Raw genomic sequence first — 18,640 nt, 5'->3', positions numbered from 1 at the left:
TGATGCCTTCTCTGTGGTAAGAACACTGTGATTCAGATGGAATGACGGGAAGTGGTTTTCCTTTCTTTCAGTTGGTGAGTTTGTAAGCGATGCCCTTCTCGTTCCTGACAAGTGCAAATTCTTACACCAGGAGAGGATGGATGTTTGCGAAACTCATCTTCACTGGCACACCGTCGCCAAAGAGGTACCAGCCCATAAATTCTTTCTTATTGCAAAGTGAAGATTTCCTGGGGACATACCTAATGGCATTTTAGGGGTATTTTGAGGCAACAGCTACGTTAATAAGTTATTTAAGAAAAAAACCCAATGCTACTATCCATAACCCAGATTTTAGTTTTTAGAGTGATTTTAGGTTTCACAGCAAAATCAAACAGAAAGTAGAGTTCCCGTGTATCCCCTGTCCCCACACATGCACAGCCTCCCCATCCGTGAATATTTTTAAAAAGTCAAAAATAGGGCCAGTTGAACTAGATTCATTATGTGCCTGTGCCGTGTTTCGCAACTTAAAAATATAAATTGTCTGTGCCATGCCTTATAACTTAAAAATATAATCTCTAATAGTTATAACTTTAAAGTTTACCCTTCAGATTATTTTTATGCACCTGCTGTTTTCTTTTGTCATATACAATTTTTTAATAATTTAGCCTTTCCCCCTGTCATCTATTAGTGAATACAGTGGTAGAACAGCGAAGTAGCTTGTTTGTGCCAGCCTGAAAGCTCCAGTTAGAATTCAGTTTCTAAGTTATACCGTTCAATTTTATATTCAGCAGGCCATGCCTACTATCTCGATTTTTCCACAGGGTGAGTCTGACCGAGCACTTGGTTAACCTCTGCTTTTGGCTAAGCCAATAAAAGATATAAGATACTTAGCATGAAAAGGTCACTGTGTGGTAAGACCACCTCCACAGCTGCTATGTCCCTTTGATAGTTTTTCTAATAAATTTATGTAGTTTATTTGTGGTAAGATCAGTCTTAGGCTAACTAGAATTAGCCTCCTTTATCTAGCTCATAGTGCTTCACTTGGGTCGATTTTGATCCCCTGTCCCTCCCCGGAACATGTCTGGAGACATTTTTGGTTATCATAACTTGAGGGAGTGGTGTTACTGGCATATGATAGTGCCCAGAGGCCAAAGATTCTGCTAAACATCCTACAGTCAACAGGATAACCACCTGCCACCCCTAAGAATTACCCAGTCCAAAACTCAACAGTGCTGGGGTTGAGAAATCTGATCGAGCTTCGCTTAACCATTGTATCATAGCTTTATAGCTGTTTGGCAGAAAATACCGCTGAAGATTTAGCATTATTTTTTGCCTCTTATAAAATAATATTTTTGGATCCACTGTAGAATAAAATGTTCTTTATATAAAAATGTGTTTTGGAGGTTTAAGAGCTTGCTGAGTTTAAGAAAACAAACCAAATAATTTGAAGTCCAGCTACCTATTTGATAACCTCATTCTTTATTCCATGTTTTCTAAAGAAAAATCCTTTGTCTCTAAGAAACAAACATGACTCCCATAAGGTCAAAATACAGTCTGTAATATTTTCATTGTTTACCTTTATGTATTGAATTATTCATCCTTCATTTATCACTAGTGGATGCTCTCAGAGCTTTATGCTAATCTAGATTTGTGCAAATTTAGCAAATCACAGAAAAGCAAAAAGACATTCAAGGAGAAATCTCTAATGACTGTAAGTTCTGATTCTTAGTGGCTGCAGGGGATAATTTCTTCTCTTCCCAGGATTGTTACTCTGAAAGTGAACCAAGAGAGTCAGAATTTCTAGGATAAGGCAGGTCCATGTGAGATAAACTTCCATCTGTAAGGGAGGTAGGAGTGAACTGGGGAATCTACCTGGAACGCACACAATTTCTGGATACACGAATTAAGCCAGAAGGTATTAATTCTCTGGTATCTGTTCACTAGTGGAGGCTTCTACATCTTATTTCCCAATTAGTTTCCATTCCAGTTGTTCGTATAAACCTCTATTATATAACATCGTGGTCTTATTAAATAAATAATAAACTTAAGAATAAAAAGAGTACCAAAGTGTAATCCATGCTAAAAAAAAATCCTGTTGTAAATTCACTCAAAAAGCAAATAATCTTTTCCTTTGTGAAATTGGTTCCTAATATATTGGGTCTGCATGTTGGTTATTTTATGTGGAGTTTTCTTACAATGAAACACATCTACTCTACCACTCACTGTTTTCTCCTTACACTTTGTAGACGTGCAGTGAGAAGAGTACTAACTTGCATGACTACGGCATGTTGCTGCCCTGCGGAATTGACAAGTTCCGAGGGGTAGAGTTTGTGTGTTGCCCACTGGCTGAGGAGAGTGACAATGTGGATTCTGCTGACGCAGAGGAGGATGACTCGGATGTCTGGTGGGGCGGCGCAGACACAGACTATGCAGATGGGAGGTAAGGTGGCCTTTGTGTTCAGCCTCAGAGATGCTGAAACATCTTGTGTGGAGTATTTGTATCCTGTAAATTAATCTTTATGTTTATCACTGAAAAGGTCTCTGCCCACTCCCATCAAAGTCTGCTGTTACGCAAAAAATCTTAGCTATGAATTTTTATTGCATCCTGTTGAATTAATAATATCAATCACCCATCACAGTTAATTTTAACTATTTAATATTAAACTTGGGATCAAAATCCCACTGATAACTGTCATAGGTTACCGGTAGTTCTAACAGGGAGTTGAAATAATAATGGCATTCTGTTTTGGTCATTAATTTTAAAATATTTTTAAACGCTATCTGAGATTGTCCGTCATTAGTTTAAGGTGAATTTTTGTTAAGAAAGGTTTGGTTTGAGATTTTGGGGGTTCTGTTTGTGGATGTGTAAGAGTTTTTTTTTTTTTTTTTTTGGCCTTTTATCATCTTCTTTTCCTTCATAGTGGAAGTCAAAGGCATTAATAAATGCTTGTTAATTTTTTTTAACTACCTTTGATTTCATGATTGTAAAGAAACCTATTTTTGCCTCTTTTTCTTAGGGAGCTTAATCCCGTTACTTCTTACCTGATTCTCATTCTTAACTGAGGGCAAACGTCTATATTCAAATCATAAAATTATAAAATGAGAATCTTTGGGTTGGAAATGCCATCTGGTTCAGGCACTGATTTTATGCTGTCTCATCCCCGGAAGGGTGATGATTGTATCACTTCTCTTTTTCCTTCAGTATTCTCTTAGATGTTCCCTAGAGCTACAGATATCCAAACAGCACATTCAATAGGAGTTGTAAGTTTGTAATCAGCAAACTACAGGATGCTTGTTTTTTTTCTTTTAATTTCTGGTGTAATCTGCTACTAGGGCCCCCATAGAGTTTATTATCTATGTCAGCTAGAACACTGGGACCACAGTCATAAACCGAAGGATCCAGGCAAACTGGGTCGTATGGTTACCCCACCTATTACAGTATTCAGTGATGATGTCACTATCCAGGTTGATATTCAGTTGAAATGCTAGTCAGCTCCTTCCTAGTTACCTCCATTTACATCCCATTTCAGTACCTGAACACAGTCATGCTTTAGACTCTGAAATTCCTTAGAAATATTGTACCATAAGGTTTCTAGCTTTGATATTCCTCTCTGATCATGATCTTCCCTCTTAATCACCTCCCCAGTTCAGGCTTTTAGTCCATTATCCTCTTTTTCCCTGCCTGCCTTTCTAATCAGGATGGAATCAATGGATAACCATTCTTACCTATTCCATTGAACATCCTTGACTTGGCTGAAACCCTTCACCTTTTCTAAACATATTTTTGTCAGTTCTCCATAGCTAGGAAAAATTAATTTATTTCTTTAGTTGCTTCTGGGATATCTAAAGTATCAAGTCGTGTAACCTTACCACTTAATTCCATTTCTTATTCATGCTGTAACATCAGCTGGGATCTTAATGTTACTAGATGCACCTAATTATCTCTGTCGTGATGACCTATCATCTTCCCCATAGCAGTTGATCCAGCCCAACTTCATTCACCTTGGTTCCCAGCGTAACTCTCTCTCGTGCTCTACAGATGACCCCTCCACAGTCATCCATTGTGAATTTCTGCAACATGGTACCTGACATTTGGTAGGTGCCCAGTACATGTTTGTTGAATAAACCATTGAATTTTCTCCTGTACTTCAGCAACTCTTGTACCTTCTTCTATCCCTTTGTTTCCTGTCTTCCCTTTTATGATTATGTTCTGCTGGACTCTCAATCATCTCCTCTCCCTTTCTTGCATTTTCAGTCTCCCTCTCCCCCACACCCCCAGGCTTCATCCACTCTCCTCCCAGATAATTCTTTCCCATGCGTTGCTATCTTTCTACTATGTGTTTTTAATCCTGTTGACAGTTGGTAGGAAATATTTGATGGTTTATTCTACCTGTAGAAAAGTCCAAATTCTCTTGCAGGGCATTCAGAAGTCTCTTACGTGGCTTCAGCCTGCATTTTCAGCCTTATACATGTATGTGACTCTCCTGGCATCCTAAAACCGTTGACCTTTTCTTTCTCTAGGCTTTCGTTCCCACTGTTCTGCCCCATCTGAAATATTTTTCCTTTTTCATCAAATGGGGTTAATGTATGATAAAGATATTTGTCAACTCTAAAGTGCCACATCTTATGACCTATCAAAATCCTATATATTTATAAATGTTCACCTGAAAAGATGCAGTCTTTACAAGTCTTTACAGGTGCCTTGCTCTGCTGTATTACCCTTGCTTTACCTTTTTCTTATAAGACCGTAACTTATCTTCCAATTAATTGTAGTCATATCTCTTTTTGTCTGTTAGAATCCAAACTATAGTTTATGTGTCTGGTATGTCTTGCACATAGGTCCTCAATAAATATTAGACAAAGTAAATTATATATTTAAAATTTTTTTTCATAGCTTTTGGTAAGGACTTCATGGTCCACAATTGGACATTATAGAAAGCTTATCCAATCCACTGCCCAGGACGACTTTGAATGCGGACCAACACAAATTCATAAACTTTCTTAAAACATAATGAAATTTTTTTGCCTTTTTTTTTTCTATAGCCCCTGTTATAGAGCCTCCCATCTTTTAGCAAAGAACTAATACAAATGTAATGTGAGCCACATAGTTTTTCATTTTCTTTTTTTGAGATGGAGTCTTGCTCTGTCACCCAGGCTGGAGTGCAGTGGCGTGATCTCGGCGCACTGCAACCTCCACCCCCCGGGTTCAAGTGATTCTCCTGCCTCAGCCTCCTAAGTAGCTGGGATTACAGGCATGTGCCAGCATGCCCGGCTAATTTTTTTTTTTTTTGTACTTCTAGTAGAGATGGGGTTTCACCATGTTGACCAGGCTGATCTCAAACTCCTGACCTCATCATCCATCCACCTCAGCCTCCCAAAGTGCTGGGATTACAGGCTTGAGCCACCGCGCCTGGCCTTACTTTTTCATTTTCTAATAGACAGTTTAAAAATAGTAAAAAGAAACAGGTGAGTTTAATTCTAACAACATTTTATTTAATCCAATATATCTGAAATATCATGTGACCAATATGAAAAATTTAATAAGATAGTTCACATTCTTTTTTTTGTTTCTTTCTTTCATAAGAAGTCTTAACACTTCTTTTAACATTTAACAGCACATCTCAATTCATACTAGCCACACACTGTGTTTGATAGTTACATGTGGCTAGTGACTACTATATTTGGACAGTGTAGTTCCTGGATGACTTGAAATTTCTTATCACTCTTTATTTTTCCATTAAGAAAAACGGTTTGTATAAGGTTGAGCCACTGACTTTTTATTATTATTTTTAACTATTCTTGTTTTTAAAATTTTTAAAAATTGGTTTGGATTCAATATAATTAGGATATCAGGTCACTTGCATCATTTTATTTTTTAACTTCTTTTCCTGTAGCCCTGCAGGCAGGCAGGGCTTCTTTCATGTGGACAAAGCCAGAAAGGTGTTGCATCACTGATCCACACACAAGCTGGGCTCCTGCCAACGGGCAGCCTCCTTGTTCCAGGAACCAGCCCTCCTTTTGACACTTGAAATGTAAAATCAGAATAGCAGTTTAACATACCTGACTTAAAACATCTTCAGGGGATGCTACGTGAGAATTCTTGAAGAAGGAGAAATGAGCTACCATTTTCCTGGAAACAATATTTGATTCACAGTATTTTGTTGTTTGATAGTTAATGAGGCTTGTTTTGATAGAAGATGAGTGTTTTTCTATTGCTAATGAGGCATTTAGAGAAACATTCCTTGTGGGATGAGCTCTGTTTTATGACATCATTGAAAAAGAGGTATGAAAAATAGGTAAATCTTTACCATAGGCAAAACAGGTAGTGTTTCAGAAATCTATGTGTAAATTACCGAGTATATATTTCTCCAGTGTTGTAATGGTCATATTCTCAGATCACCTCAAAATACCTATTTATGCAGTCTGTAATGTAGCATAATCCAGACTGTTACAACATTATGTAGCATAATGTTAATAATAATAATTATGTACATAATGTCAATAATACGCAGACTCCAGCCGTCATGGGTAAGAATTTTTTCCATGGGAAAATTCATTTGGAAAGCTAACTTGTAAGACTAGCCAGGTAGGCAGCCTATTCCTGGAGGCAGAGCTGCTTCTCGCCTGGAACTGCAGAATCTGATTGAACCCAGTGGTACATGGGGGTTGCTGAATTCGTAAAGCAAATGAAATGTTAGAAGACCCTCTAATTGTTGTAGAGTCATATTTTCAGAGGAGGTACTCATTTTTTTTAAGAAACAGAATCTTTAATTATCAATGCATTCTTTTAGGTTTAGGTTTGCAGACATTGGTGAGAGTGTGCTGAGAGGTAACTTGATGTATCTTTCTGGATAATTAGATGATTTATTTTTTTCTATTCCCTTTAAACATTTTTTTTTTAAAGAGCTGCTTAAGATCTGGAAGAGTGATTCCTTTTGACTGAATCTTATCTTCGTTGAGACTGTATAACTCAGAAGAGTTTTCTTTTTTCCTTTTTCTTTTTTTTTTTTTTTAAGATGAAGTTTTTGCTCTTGTCGCCCAGGCTGGAGTACAGTGGTGTGATCTTGGCTCACTGCAACCTCTGCCTCCTGGGTTCAAGTGATTCTCCTGACTCAGCTTCCCGAGTAATTGGGATTACAGGTGTTCGCCACCACACCCAGCTAATTTTTGTATTTTTAGTAGAGATAGGGTTTCACCATGTTGCCCAGGTTAGTTAATGTTACTCTCTGGTTTGGGGGGCAGTGATATGTTTTGGCTTTTTTCCCCACCCAGCTCTCTTCTTGAATTCTCATGTGTTGTGGAAGGGACTCAGTGGGAGGTAATTGAATCATGGGGGCAAGTCTTTCCCATGCTGTTCCTGTGAAGTGAATAAGTCTCACGAGATCTGATGGTTTTAAAAAGAGGAGTTCCCCTGCACAAGTTCTCTCTCTTTGCCTACTGCCATCCATGTAAGACATGACTTGCTCCTCCTTGCCTTCCACCATGATTGTGAGGCTTCCCCAGCCATGTGGAACTGTAAGTCCAGTTAAACCTCTTTCTTTTGTAAATTACCCAGTCTCAGGTATGCCTTTATCAGCAACATGCAAATGAACTAATACGGCTCGGGGTGGCTTGTGTGGGTGTGTATGGCCATGTATGCAGGTGTGCGTGCATTGGAATATACAATTCCGTATTGAACCCAGTTTAGACTTCATCAGTTCTGGTGATTGCTGGAGCATCACATATGGCAAGATGTCACCTTGGCCCCTCACTACACCAGAAAACCAGGCCAGCACCATTGACTGTCTAGATACAGTGGGCCCTTTATATTATTATTATTTTATATTTTTAGATTATTTGGCAAACAATTTACAGAACTAAGAATAAAGGAATAGTGAGAAATAACTATTAGCAATTTTAATGAGTTAACATAGTAAATATTTTAATTTTACGAAGAATTTAAATATGGTAAACCCACATGTTTATTCTGTATTTTCCCAGTTTTGAAGGTGTGGATTTCTGAAATGAGCATTATCCTTTGGAATGCAGCTAGCTGCTAATCACCTGCCATGCACGAACCTGAAATATATCCGTCTTACAAATACTGGTTCTGCATTTCAAATACATCTCTATTAGGTTCATCGTATTTCTTGGTCTTTTTTTTTATACTTGCAATTTCATTTAATTATTGTAAAAATTTAAGATATTTAAAATGTTGACAGCTCATAATTTTATTGAAGAGAGAATATAGCCATCTTCCCTCAGGAATAAGATGTTTTCAATTTTGGATTTGTCAACAGCTATTAAAATGATCAAGCCAGTGTTCCCCCCTCCCCAACCTTTTTTTCTACATTATCTCTTCTAATCACACCTTAGAGAGATTCCTGCCTTGGGCATTTGTCCACTTCCTAATGGTATCAAATAAATGTGTTGCACAGACATAAAGTTTGTTGCATAAGCATCGTAAAAAGGGAAAGAATACTGTCACATCATTTTAGCAATGATGGTTAATGTTTTTGTCACATAATATTGAGTGATGATACCCTTCCTGTTGAATGACTAAGTGGATGAGAATACCATATTTTCTTTTTTTTCTTAGAAATACATCACTCAGCGGGGTGCAGTAGCTCACGCCTGTAATCCCAGCACTTTGAGAGGCCAGGGCGGGCAGATCACTTGAGGTCGGGAGTTCCAGACCAGCCTGACCAACATGGAGAAAGCCTGTCCCTGCTAACAATACAAAATTAGCTAGGCGTGGTGGCGCATGCCTGTAATCCCAGCTACTCGGGAGGCCGAGGCAGGAGAATCACTTGAACCCGGGAGGCAGAGGTTGCAGTGAGCCAAGATCGCACCATCACACTCCAGCCTGGGCAATAAGAGTGAAACTCCACCTCAAAAAAAAAAAACAGAAAGAAATACATTGTTCACTTGTCAATTCTTGAGCTTGAGAAAATTCATCTAAGATATCATGTGAAGGCACATAGCCTAAGGTTTTACTTATGTGACCAATTTTATTCTTCTTCTGGTTTATCTAATTGGTAAAATGCCTCCTTCTGTCAATTGTTCCTATTTGCCAATATGTGGAAAATGATTTTTGACTATATTCAGTGAGTCTCCAGACTTCTTTTTATCATGCTTTTGAAAGAGATGGGACCTCCCTCTGTTGCCCAGACTTGAGTGCAGTGGCTATTCACTGGTGTGATTATGGTGCATTACAGCTGCAAACTCCTGGGCTCAAGTGATCCTCATGCCTCAGCGTCCCAAGTACCTGGGACTATTCAGACTTTTTTTTTAAACCATCTTGAAAGATGATGCAATACTTTGGGAACACAGCAATAAAAATGTGATCATTTCCCTATTGCATCCATCACCTTTCTAGGCAATTCTATCATTCTTTCATACTCATATTATTTGGTCTTCTTTAGCACAGTTTTTAAATAGTTGATGGCTAATGATGAAATAATTCTTGGGATGATAAATATTTTGTAACATAGGAATAAAATATAGGAAAAAGATCGAGATTCATAATATATCTCAGACTCATGGTTAAGTACAAGCTAGAATGAGTTTTATTCAATTAAAATTTTCTTTTTCTCTATGAATGCATAAAAGTAAGAAATATCAAGCCCCACAAGTAGTTAGAAGTGCTCAGAAACTCAAAAGGTAAAATTGTGTCCAAAGACCCTGATGGTATTCTAAAGGTTAACAGCCTATCCTACTTACCAAGAGTTTACATTTATTATGAGGCCTGTACAACCTGATACAGAAAAATACCTGGCATAATTTTCTGTAAGTTAGGTAGTTAGGTACTCAACAAATATTCGAGTTGAATCACATTGGCATTCACATCAAACACATACACCTACGTAGTCATGTTAACTTAAGGTTAATACGTGTCACCAAAACTAACTGGTCTTTAAAAAAGAAAAACTAGGCCAGGCGTGGTGGCTCACGCCTGTAATCCCAGCACATTGGGAGGCCAAGGCTGGCAGATCTCTTGATGTCAGGAGTTCAAGACCAGCCTGGCCAACATGGAGAAACCCCCTCTCTACTAAAAATACAAAATAGCCAGGCATGGTGGCATGCGCCTGTAATCCCAGCTACTGGGGAGACTGCCAGAGAATCGCTTGAACCCTGGAGGTGGAGGCTGCAGTGAGCTGAGATCGCACCACTGCACTCCAGCCTGGGCAACAGAGCAAGACTCTGTCTCAAAAAAAAAAAAAAAAAAAAAAAAAGGAAAAGAAAAACTAAGGAATATCATTCTAGATGTGCAGTAATTAAGTAAAATTGCATCAAGAGGCTAATAACATAGCGTGATGGGTCCCATGTTTCATTATTTCAGTGGGCAGAAGAGGGATGCCTACATTATAAATAAAGGAAAATTGTAACAATAAGAAAGAAAAGATGAAGCATGAAATATTTCCAACTCAAAAACAAACTGTATCTGAGCATACAGAGGTACAAAATGTCACCTTTTTCCTCCGGTGTAATGAAGGGCACTAAACCTCTTGAGCATTTGATATGTTCCAGATACTATATTAAAGTGATTTTTTTTTTTTTTTTAAGAGACAGGTTCTTGCTGTCACACATGCTGGAGTGCAGTATTGTGATCATAGATCAGTGTAACCTTGAACTCCTGGGTTCAAGTGATCCTCCTGCCTCAGCCCCCAAATGGCCAAGACTACAAGCACGTGCCACCATGCCTGCCTAATTTATTTTGATTTATTTATTTTTTTTTGTAGAGACAGGGGTCCCACTATGTTGCCCAGGCTGTTTTCAAACTCCTGGCCTCAAGTGATCCTCCTGCCGGGCCTCCCAAAGTGTTGGGATTACAGGCATGAGCCACCACGCCAGACCAAGGGGTGAAATCTTGATAACAATAATCAATGCAGTCATCATAAAACACTTGCACAGGCTCAGTTTGTAGGTGGCACAGTGCTACATCTAGTCAAAAGCCAATTTAATTATGGTCATTGTGCCCTGAGAACTTTTCTCAGAAAATAATAATCAGATGGTATTATAGATGGTGCATTTCACAAATACATGATTTGTAGTAAGTGAAAACTTGTCATTCAATCATGTAATAAATTATGCACATACTCTCTCCCACTTAGCTAGTGATGTTGAAACATTCATAGCCTTACCTGATGAGCTCAGGCTGTCATGAGAATTTATGTCTATTCATAGGTCAGTACTTTGTCTTTAAAATTAGATGAAAGAGAAAGAGAGGCTCTATTTGACTATATATCTTTTTATTTGTATCTCTGGAGTTAAAAATTTTTGAATATATAATCTTTCAGCTGCCTTTCTGCATTACATTTTAAGAAATGATATTAAATGCTCAAGGAAAAAAAACCTAACAACTTTAGAGGGCCGCAAAGTGAATCATACAAAAGATAAATTAAAGCTTTAAATCTTTGCCGGTGGATGAGTCAAGTAAGAGTGGATTTAATGAAATGGCTCATGGCTTTGAGAAGCAGCTGTCATAATGCTGGGTTGGCAGCTTCCAGGACTGTGTGAGGCTTTCTGATTGTTATACTGAAATAGGAGAACTCATTTGAAAATGACGAATAGGAGAGTAGCAGAAGCTTGCATTTTCTCTTGAGCGAACTGGCTGCCAGTTTTGAGGTCTTATTAGAAATGCTTGATTCCTATATTGAATAAACTTGGACTACATGTATGTCAAGAAGAAAAGCAAAACACTTCTGTAGCCTTAAGCAGATTACAGATGTGTGGCCAAACCAATGGGGTTTGTTTTTGTTTCCAAGCAGGTGATGGCTGGAAGAGGAGATGCCTCTGCAGTGCAGGGCTTGAGTTGCAGCCATCTGAGCTACATCTGGCAATGAGACTGTGCTTACTGAGACCTAATGGCACAGGTTGCCCCAGTAACAGGATATTGCTGAATTAGAAGTACTGTACGATTCATTTGTAAGAGTTATTTGGAGGGCTGGATTATTCAGTGCTAAGGATTCTAAGCTACTGATGCATGGACTCTTTTCTTCCCCCCAGTATCTTTTAATGAAAGTGTACAAATTCCCTGGCTTACAAAATAGTAGGAAAAGAGGAAGAAAATACAGATTCTTATGATTTTAACTGGTTTCTGGCAATAATACACCGAAACATTAATTTCTTGTTGAAAACAACATCTGGATATTTGTGTCTTCAGTGTAAAACCCCTAATTTAGATAGGAGTCTCCATTGTGACATGGAAAAGTAACCCTTTAATTAGTTAATTAATTTTACTGTGGCCTCAAAATCTACATATTAGCATATCAAGCCAAAAACTGTTGGCTTTACTTGGTAGCCATGTGGCTTAAACTAGTACCAATAACTTACCACAAGGAACTCAGCAAAATTATAAGTCCATGTTTGTTTTGGAAGGAAGGCAATTATTAAGAAAATAATTTAGAGATGTTCAAAACTATTTCCTTTGAGTAGAGGTAGAGAGTGAACAAAATCTGTCCCAAGTGGGAGCTGACTAGCTTCCTTTTTTGCCCTCCTTGTTTACAAAGTAACACTTTTAGTTTACAAAGTAACATTTGCAGTATCCCCAGTGTTTCAATGTGAGATTGTAGGTGGTGGACTAATGCCACTTAGCCGAAGCCATGATCATGTGAATTTTTAATATATATTTTTGTATGGAGTGAGTACTGGGAGAACAGTCTTCATTAGCTTAAACTCTAGAATATACTATTTATTTCTTTGTCTATTTATTTATTTTGAGACAGAGTCTCACTCTGTCACCCAGGCTAGAGTGCAATGGTGCGATCTCGGCTCACTGCAACCTCCCCTCCCAGGTTCAAGTGGTACTCCTGCCTCAGTCTCCCGAGAATTACAGGTGCCTGTCTCCACGCCCAAGCTATTTTTTTTTTTTTTTAATGGAGACAGAGTCTCACTCTGTCTTCCAGGCTGGAGTGTAGTGGTGTGATTTGGGCTCACTGCAACCTCTGCCTCCCAGGTTCAAGCGATTCTCCTGCCTTAGCCTCCCTAGTAGCTGGGATTACAGGTGCCAACCACCATGCCTAGCTAATTTTTGTATTTTTAGTAGAGACGAGGTTTCACCATGTTGGTCAGGCTGGTCTCGAATTCCTGACCTCAAGTGATCCACTGGCCTCGGCCTCCCAAAGTGCTGGGATTACAGGCATGAGCCACCACGCCCAGCCAAGAATGTACAATAGTTTTAAAGAAATGCGGTTTATTACTATAAAATACAAGTTGAGCATCCCTAATCCAAAATCTGAAATACCCTTAAATCCAAAATGTTTTGAGCACTGACATGACAGCAAACATAGAAAATTATGTGACCTTATGTGTTCAATGTAAACAAACTTCCTTTCTGAAACAAAAAATATTTAAAATGTATAAAATTGCCTTCAGGCTGTGTGTATAAGGTATTTGTGAAACATAAATGAATTTATGTTTATACTTGGGTCCCATCACAACATAGTATCTCATGTATATGGAAATATCCCAAAATTGGAAAAAAATCTGAAATCTGAAACACTTCTGGTCCCAGGCAGTTTGGATAAGGATTACTCAATCTGTAAATATAGCAGCTCAAATTGATTTTGTAAAGCATTCAAGTTATTATTTATAGTATTTTAATTTGTATTCTTTTAATATATTGATTTGTTTTATATATTTATATAAATTTTTTGCAGTTGAGCAAATTTAAAAAATTAAGTGATTCCTTCAGATCTACATTTTATTTTCTATTTGTTATCAATTTAATAAGTAAAGGACACACAGATCATCTGATTGTGTTGTCAGACATTTGAAGGTGCAACCGATGGATGTGCACTGTTGTACTTTGTTTTTTCATGTAAATTGTTTTAAAGAGTAGTGAATGTTGAGCATATAGTAGGCCACACGTGCCTGTGGATTGGCTCATTGTTTTAGGAATGTGTAATTCTGGAAAAGATTTGCCAAGGGTATTCAGAAGTATAGTTTGGTATTAGAAATTATTTGAAAATAATCTTTATAGCATAGCACCATTTGATTTAGATCAATAGTAATTGAAGCAGTATACATAATTTGCTATTGTAAGTGTAGCATATAACCTAAGTTTTCTTTTACATTTGAGACCACTGTTTGCTGTTGGTCGAATTTGGTCTCCCAAGATTTTTTGCTTAGCGACCTAATTGCCAGCCTATGTGAAGAGCTGTTACTTATTGTCAAACCAGGCAGTAAGGGTTTGCTTTTATCTTTTTATCAGTTCTTTCAATGCTAGTAGTCATGAGATTAATGTAGTTGGATACTAAAATGTTAATACGTGGTAGATAACAAACTGGAAAAGAGATGAATGACATCATGAAGGAAAGGGCAGTATTGCACTTACGGTGACTTCCATGATAATAGAACTAACCTGCCTAAAAAGACATTGGGTGGAAACAGAAACCAGGTGTAACAGATGCATCCAAGTAGTCAAGGAAAGAAAAGACTTGTAAGTAAATAAGATGATCTTTGCTTCAAAAATATCTTCAAAGGTTTAAAATGTGCTTTACCCTCATATATAATCTTTTTGAGCATATTTCTTTACCTCAAACGTGGGGAAAAATTACAGTAATCTGTATCACGGTATTTGCTTCCAAAATGACTAATTGATGTAAATGCATATCAAGCTGGTAAAGTTTACAGTGGACTTGTTTATAATGCATAGATTGGAATTGTTGGGGGAGCAGTCAGCAGCATGGGATGTTTTTTTTGTTTGTTTGTTTCTTTGTTTAAGACTCTGTCGCCCAGACTGGAGTGCAGTGGCACAATCTTGGCTCACTGCAACCTCCATCTCCTGGGTTCAAGCAATTCTCCTACCTCAGCCTCCCAAGTAGCTGGGATTACAGATGCCTGCTACCACGCCCAGCTAGTTTTTACATTTTTGGTAGAGACAGGGTATCACTACGTTGGCCAGACTGGTCCCGAACTCCTGACCTCAGGTGATCCGCCTGCCTCGGCCTCCCAAAGTGCTGGGATTACAGGCGCGAGACATGGCGCCGGGCCGGGGTGATTTTTTTCTTAGTCAAATCACTTCTCTACCCATCATCTCACACTGTCGAATACAAAGACTCTCCTTGGGACTCAGTGACTAATCTGCCACCTCTGGTTTGATAATCATGGCTATTATAACATGTTCCCTTTTTAATTAGTTATTTTAAAATTATTGTAGGTCTTGTAATCATAATCAATAATAACACGTAATGGCTTCTTAAGCACTTTGTATCCTAGATGAGGTTGAGAACATTATTAAAATTAGTTTTGGTAGTAATCAAGTAATGATAATTCTTATTTTATGAATTTAAATATGTAGGAGTTTTTTTATTTTAGGGAAGCAAAAAGGACTAGAAATTATGATGTCTCATGATTAGAAAACTGCTGTAAAAATGAAGGTAGAATTGATTTGGGCTCTTTTGGACATTTTAAATAGAAATTTAAATGGGTATTCAAATAGCAAAGTCATTCCACTTTAAAACTTCTATACTTTTTTAGGACCTTCAATTTTATATTTAAATTATATTTTTGAAATGGTTTTAGAAGCAATATTGTATCTTTAACTACTAATAAGTAAGAGAAGATATATCAAAGGTTTGATCTTTTATCTCCAAGAATATACTATTCATTTGTTTCCCATTGTACATCATTTGAATGTTAATGGTTAGCCTCAAGTGGTTTTCAACATAATTGTATAGCTACTATTATTGGAAAATTGGAGCCAAGGACTCATACACATATCAGAAGTGATAATGAAGCACTTTGGTTTTATGAAAATACGTGTACAAGGTAGTCACAGGATAGCAATATTGCATTTAATGTAATACAATGATGGTGGAACTAACTGCAGTGGAACAGGATGCTGAGACCACAGTAACAGCATCTCTAAGTGCCTCGTCTAGTTATAGTCCAACCTCAGATATAACTCATTGGTGTTGAAACACGCCTAGCAACACTTAAGCATAGACCGTTCATTAAAAGGTACCTTTTTAAAAATTTTTATTTCAAAAAATTGACGTGTAATAATTGTACACATTTACAGGGTACACAGTGATCAGATCAGACTAATTAGCATATTCATCTCAGGCATGTATCATTTCTTTGTGTTGGGAACATTCAACACCCTGCTTCTTGCTGCTTGAGATTATATCATATATTACTGTTAACTGTAATCATCCTACAGCGCTGTAGCGCACTAGAACTTACTCCTCTTATCTAGCTGTAATTTGGTATCCTGTAACAAATCTTTCTCTATCCTCAGTGTCCACCTACCCTTCCCAGCCTCCATCATCCTCTGTTCTACTTTTTACTTCTGTGAAATCGACATTTTCTAGCTTCTGCATATGAGAGCATGTGGTGTTTAACTTTCTGTTTTTGGCTTATTTCACTTAACATATGTCCTCCAGTTCCATCCATGTTGCTTCAAATGTCAGGATTTTATTCTTTTGTATGGCGTAATAGTGTTTCATTATACGTGCGTGCATGCGCGGGGACACACACATCACATTTTCTTCATCCATGAGTCTCTTTGGACACCTAGGTTATTCCATATCTTGGCTATTGAGAATAGTGCTGCAGTAAATATGAGAGTGCAGATACCTCTTTTAATATACTGATTTCCCTTCCTTTAGATAAATGCCCAGTAGTGGGATTGCTGGATCATATGGTAGCTCTATTTTTAGTTTTTTGAGGAATCTCCATACTATCCTCAAATGGTTGTACTAGAACAGAGCTTTTCTACCTTCCTTCCATTTGGGAATCTTCTTACCCAACATGCATATTAGTAACTTGGCTATGTATGTCCCATCTCTCTGTCTCAAATACTGTGTCTAGGACATCTGCAGTCTTTGGCTATGACCATGACTCCTAAAGTGCATGACACTTTTGCTCTGTCATCAGTATTAGTTGACAGGCAAGTAAGATAGTACTTCTCATAACCCCTTTACCTGCCCAGCAGAATACCAGTACAGACAGACCCAGATATCTCTGGGCTCAAGAATCCAGACATTTATAGGATGGGGCTTTATCTATAAATCACCTTAAGATTAGTAAGTTCTTAGAATTGATTACCTTTGCCATTTCTCAGAAGCCCTTTGTGTAATGTAACTTGTGTGTCACTGTCATTTCCAGCCTGTCTTTCCTACACATTGTTTATGCAGGCTTTAGGAGTTCCCACCCCCCAATTCTACCCCCCCACCCCCACCCCAGCCTTTGTTGTTTTAACTGTCCTGTCTTGGCTGATTTTGTTTTGTTTTGAAATTTCATCCATTAAATTCCTGACCCTGGCTATTTCTTTACAATTATTATAGTATTTTTCTTTCTGGCTCGCTCTTCCTGATTGCTGTAATCCATGCCCTTGACTTTAAATACCATTTGTAAGTAGACTAGGCCAAGGTTTATTTCTCTAGGCCAGACTCTACCTAGTTATTTCATAGGCATATGAATCCTAACATGCCCAAATGAGAGTTCTTAATTCCCCAGCTACCCAGTCCTCAGTGCGGTTCTCTCAAAGCTATTCTATCTCAGTAATGGTCCTACACCCCCTCCTAGGGATGGTTGCTAAGAACCTAGAACTCATCATTGTCTCTTCTGCATATCCTATGAATTCTGGATTTATCCACTTCTCTCCATCTTTTCCAGTACTAGTCTAAACTCCCATTATTTCTTGCTGCAGTTATTTCAGTATCCTGCTGATCTCTGCTCTCGTTATCTCTCCCTGACACATGCGCCGCTTTCTTCTCCCACACTAAGCCATTCTCTGTACAGCAGCCAGGATGTAGAGTGTTTATTTACGTAAAGCAGATCCTGGAACCCCCAAATTTAAGTTGCGTTCGTGGCTTACCAATACACTTAAAAACCAAGTGCACAGAGAGAAAACAGTGAAGCCTTATTTGGATATGCTGAGGATAATGATAACGGGTAACAACTAACAAACACGTAGTTGGTGTCAGGTTTGACCTCCTACATTCCTTACAGGTATTAGTGTATTTGACCCAGCTCCTCCCTACCTCTCCGCTATCACCCCCTGCCTCTCTTTCCCCTGACTCTCCCCTGCTCAGTGTCACACAAGTCAATATCCCCAGCTTGCTAACCCCAGGGCTGACAGATTTCATTGTCTATAATGGATCTTCCAAGGTCCCACCTTCAGCCTCGGTTTTGTTGCCATCTTCCCAGAGTGAATTCCCTCGATCATTCCGTTTCTTGGAGACAAGGTCCTGCTCTGTCACCTAGGCTGGAGTGCAGTGGCATGATCATGGCCTCGACCTCCCTGGCTCTAGAGATCCTCCTGAGTAGCTGGGACTACAGGCCGCACCTGGCTAATTGTTTTTTAATTTTTAGTAGAGACGAGGTCTCACTTTGTTGCCCAGGCTTGTCTCAAACTCCTGAGCTCAAGCAGTCCTCCCACCTCAGTCTCCCAAAGTGTTGGAATTACAGGCATTAGCCACCATGCCTGGCCTTGATCATTCTTTTCTGAAGAAAACACCCCTTCTTCATTATTCTCAATCTTAGCAGCCTATTTACTTCCATTCTGAAATGAATCACATTTTAGTATTTTATTGGTTCATTATCATTCTCTCCCCCCATAGAATGTAAGCTCTTTGAGGACAGGGAACTTATCTTTTTCCCTCTTGGAGCCTCGGATCCAGCAGAATGCCAGACACTTAGCAGCCACTAGCATTTGATGAGTGAATGGCTT

The 18,640-nt window shown here is 38.4% G+C and overlaps 1 protein-coding gene across 3 annotated transcripts in view; it reads left to right on the top strand.

Moving 5' to 3' along the window:
- The window catches only part of APP (amyloid beta precursor protein), a 287,620-nt gene that overhangs the window by 120,416 nt on the left and 148,564 nt on the right, over positions 1–18,640 (top strand). For all 3 annotated transcript variants that reach the window (XM_030806169.1, XM_030806168.1, XM_030806167.1), the window contains exons 4-5: positions 72–184; positions 2,226–2,419. In XM_030806169.1, coding sequence (XP_030662029.1) covers positions 72–184; positions 2,226–2,419 — 307 coding nt within the window. The remainder of the gene's footprint in view (positions 1–71; positions 185–2,225; positions 2,420–18,640) is intronic.

The sequence above is a fragment of the Nomascus leucogenys genome, chromosome 25, assembly GCF_006542625.1.
Source record: "Nomascus leucogenys isolate Asia chromosome 25, Asia_NLE_v1, whole genome shotgun sequence".
Classification (NCBI taxonomy): domain Eukaryota; kingdom Metazoa; phylum Chordata; class Mammalia; order Primates; family Hylobatidae; genus Nomascus; species Nomascus leucogenys.
The sequence above is the reverse complement of the archived record's forward strand: the minus strand, read 5'-3'. Positions and strand labels throughout refer to the sequence as shown.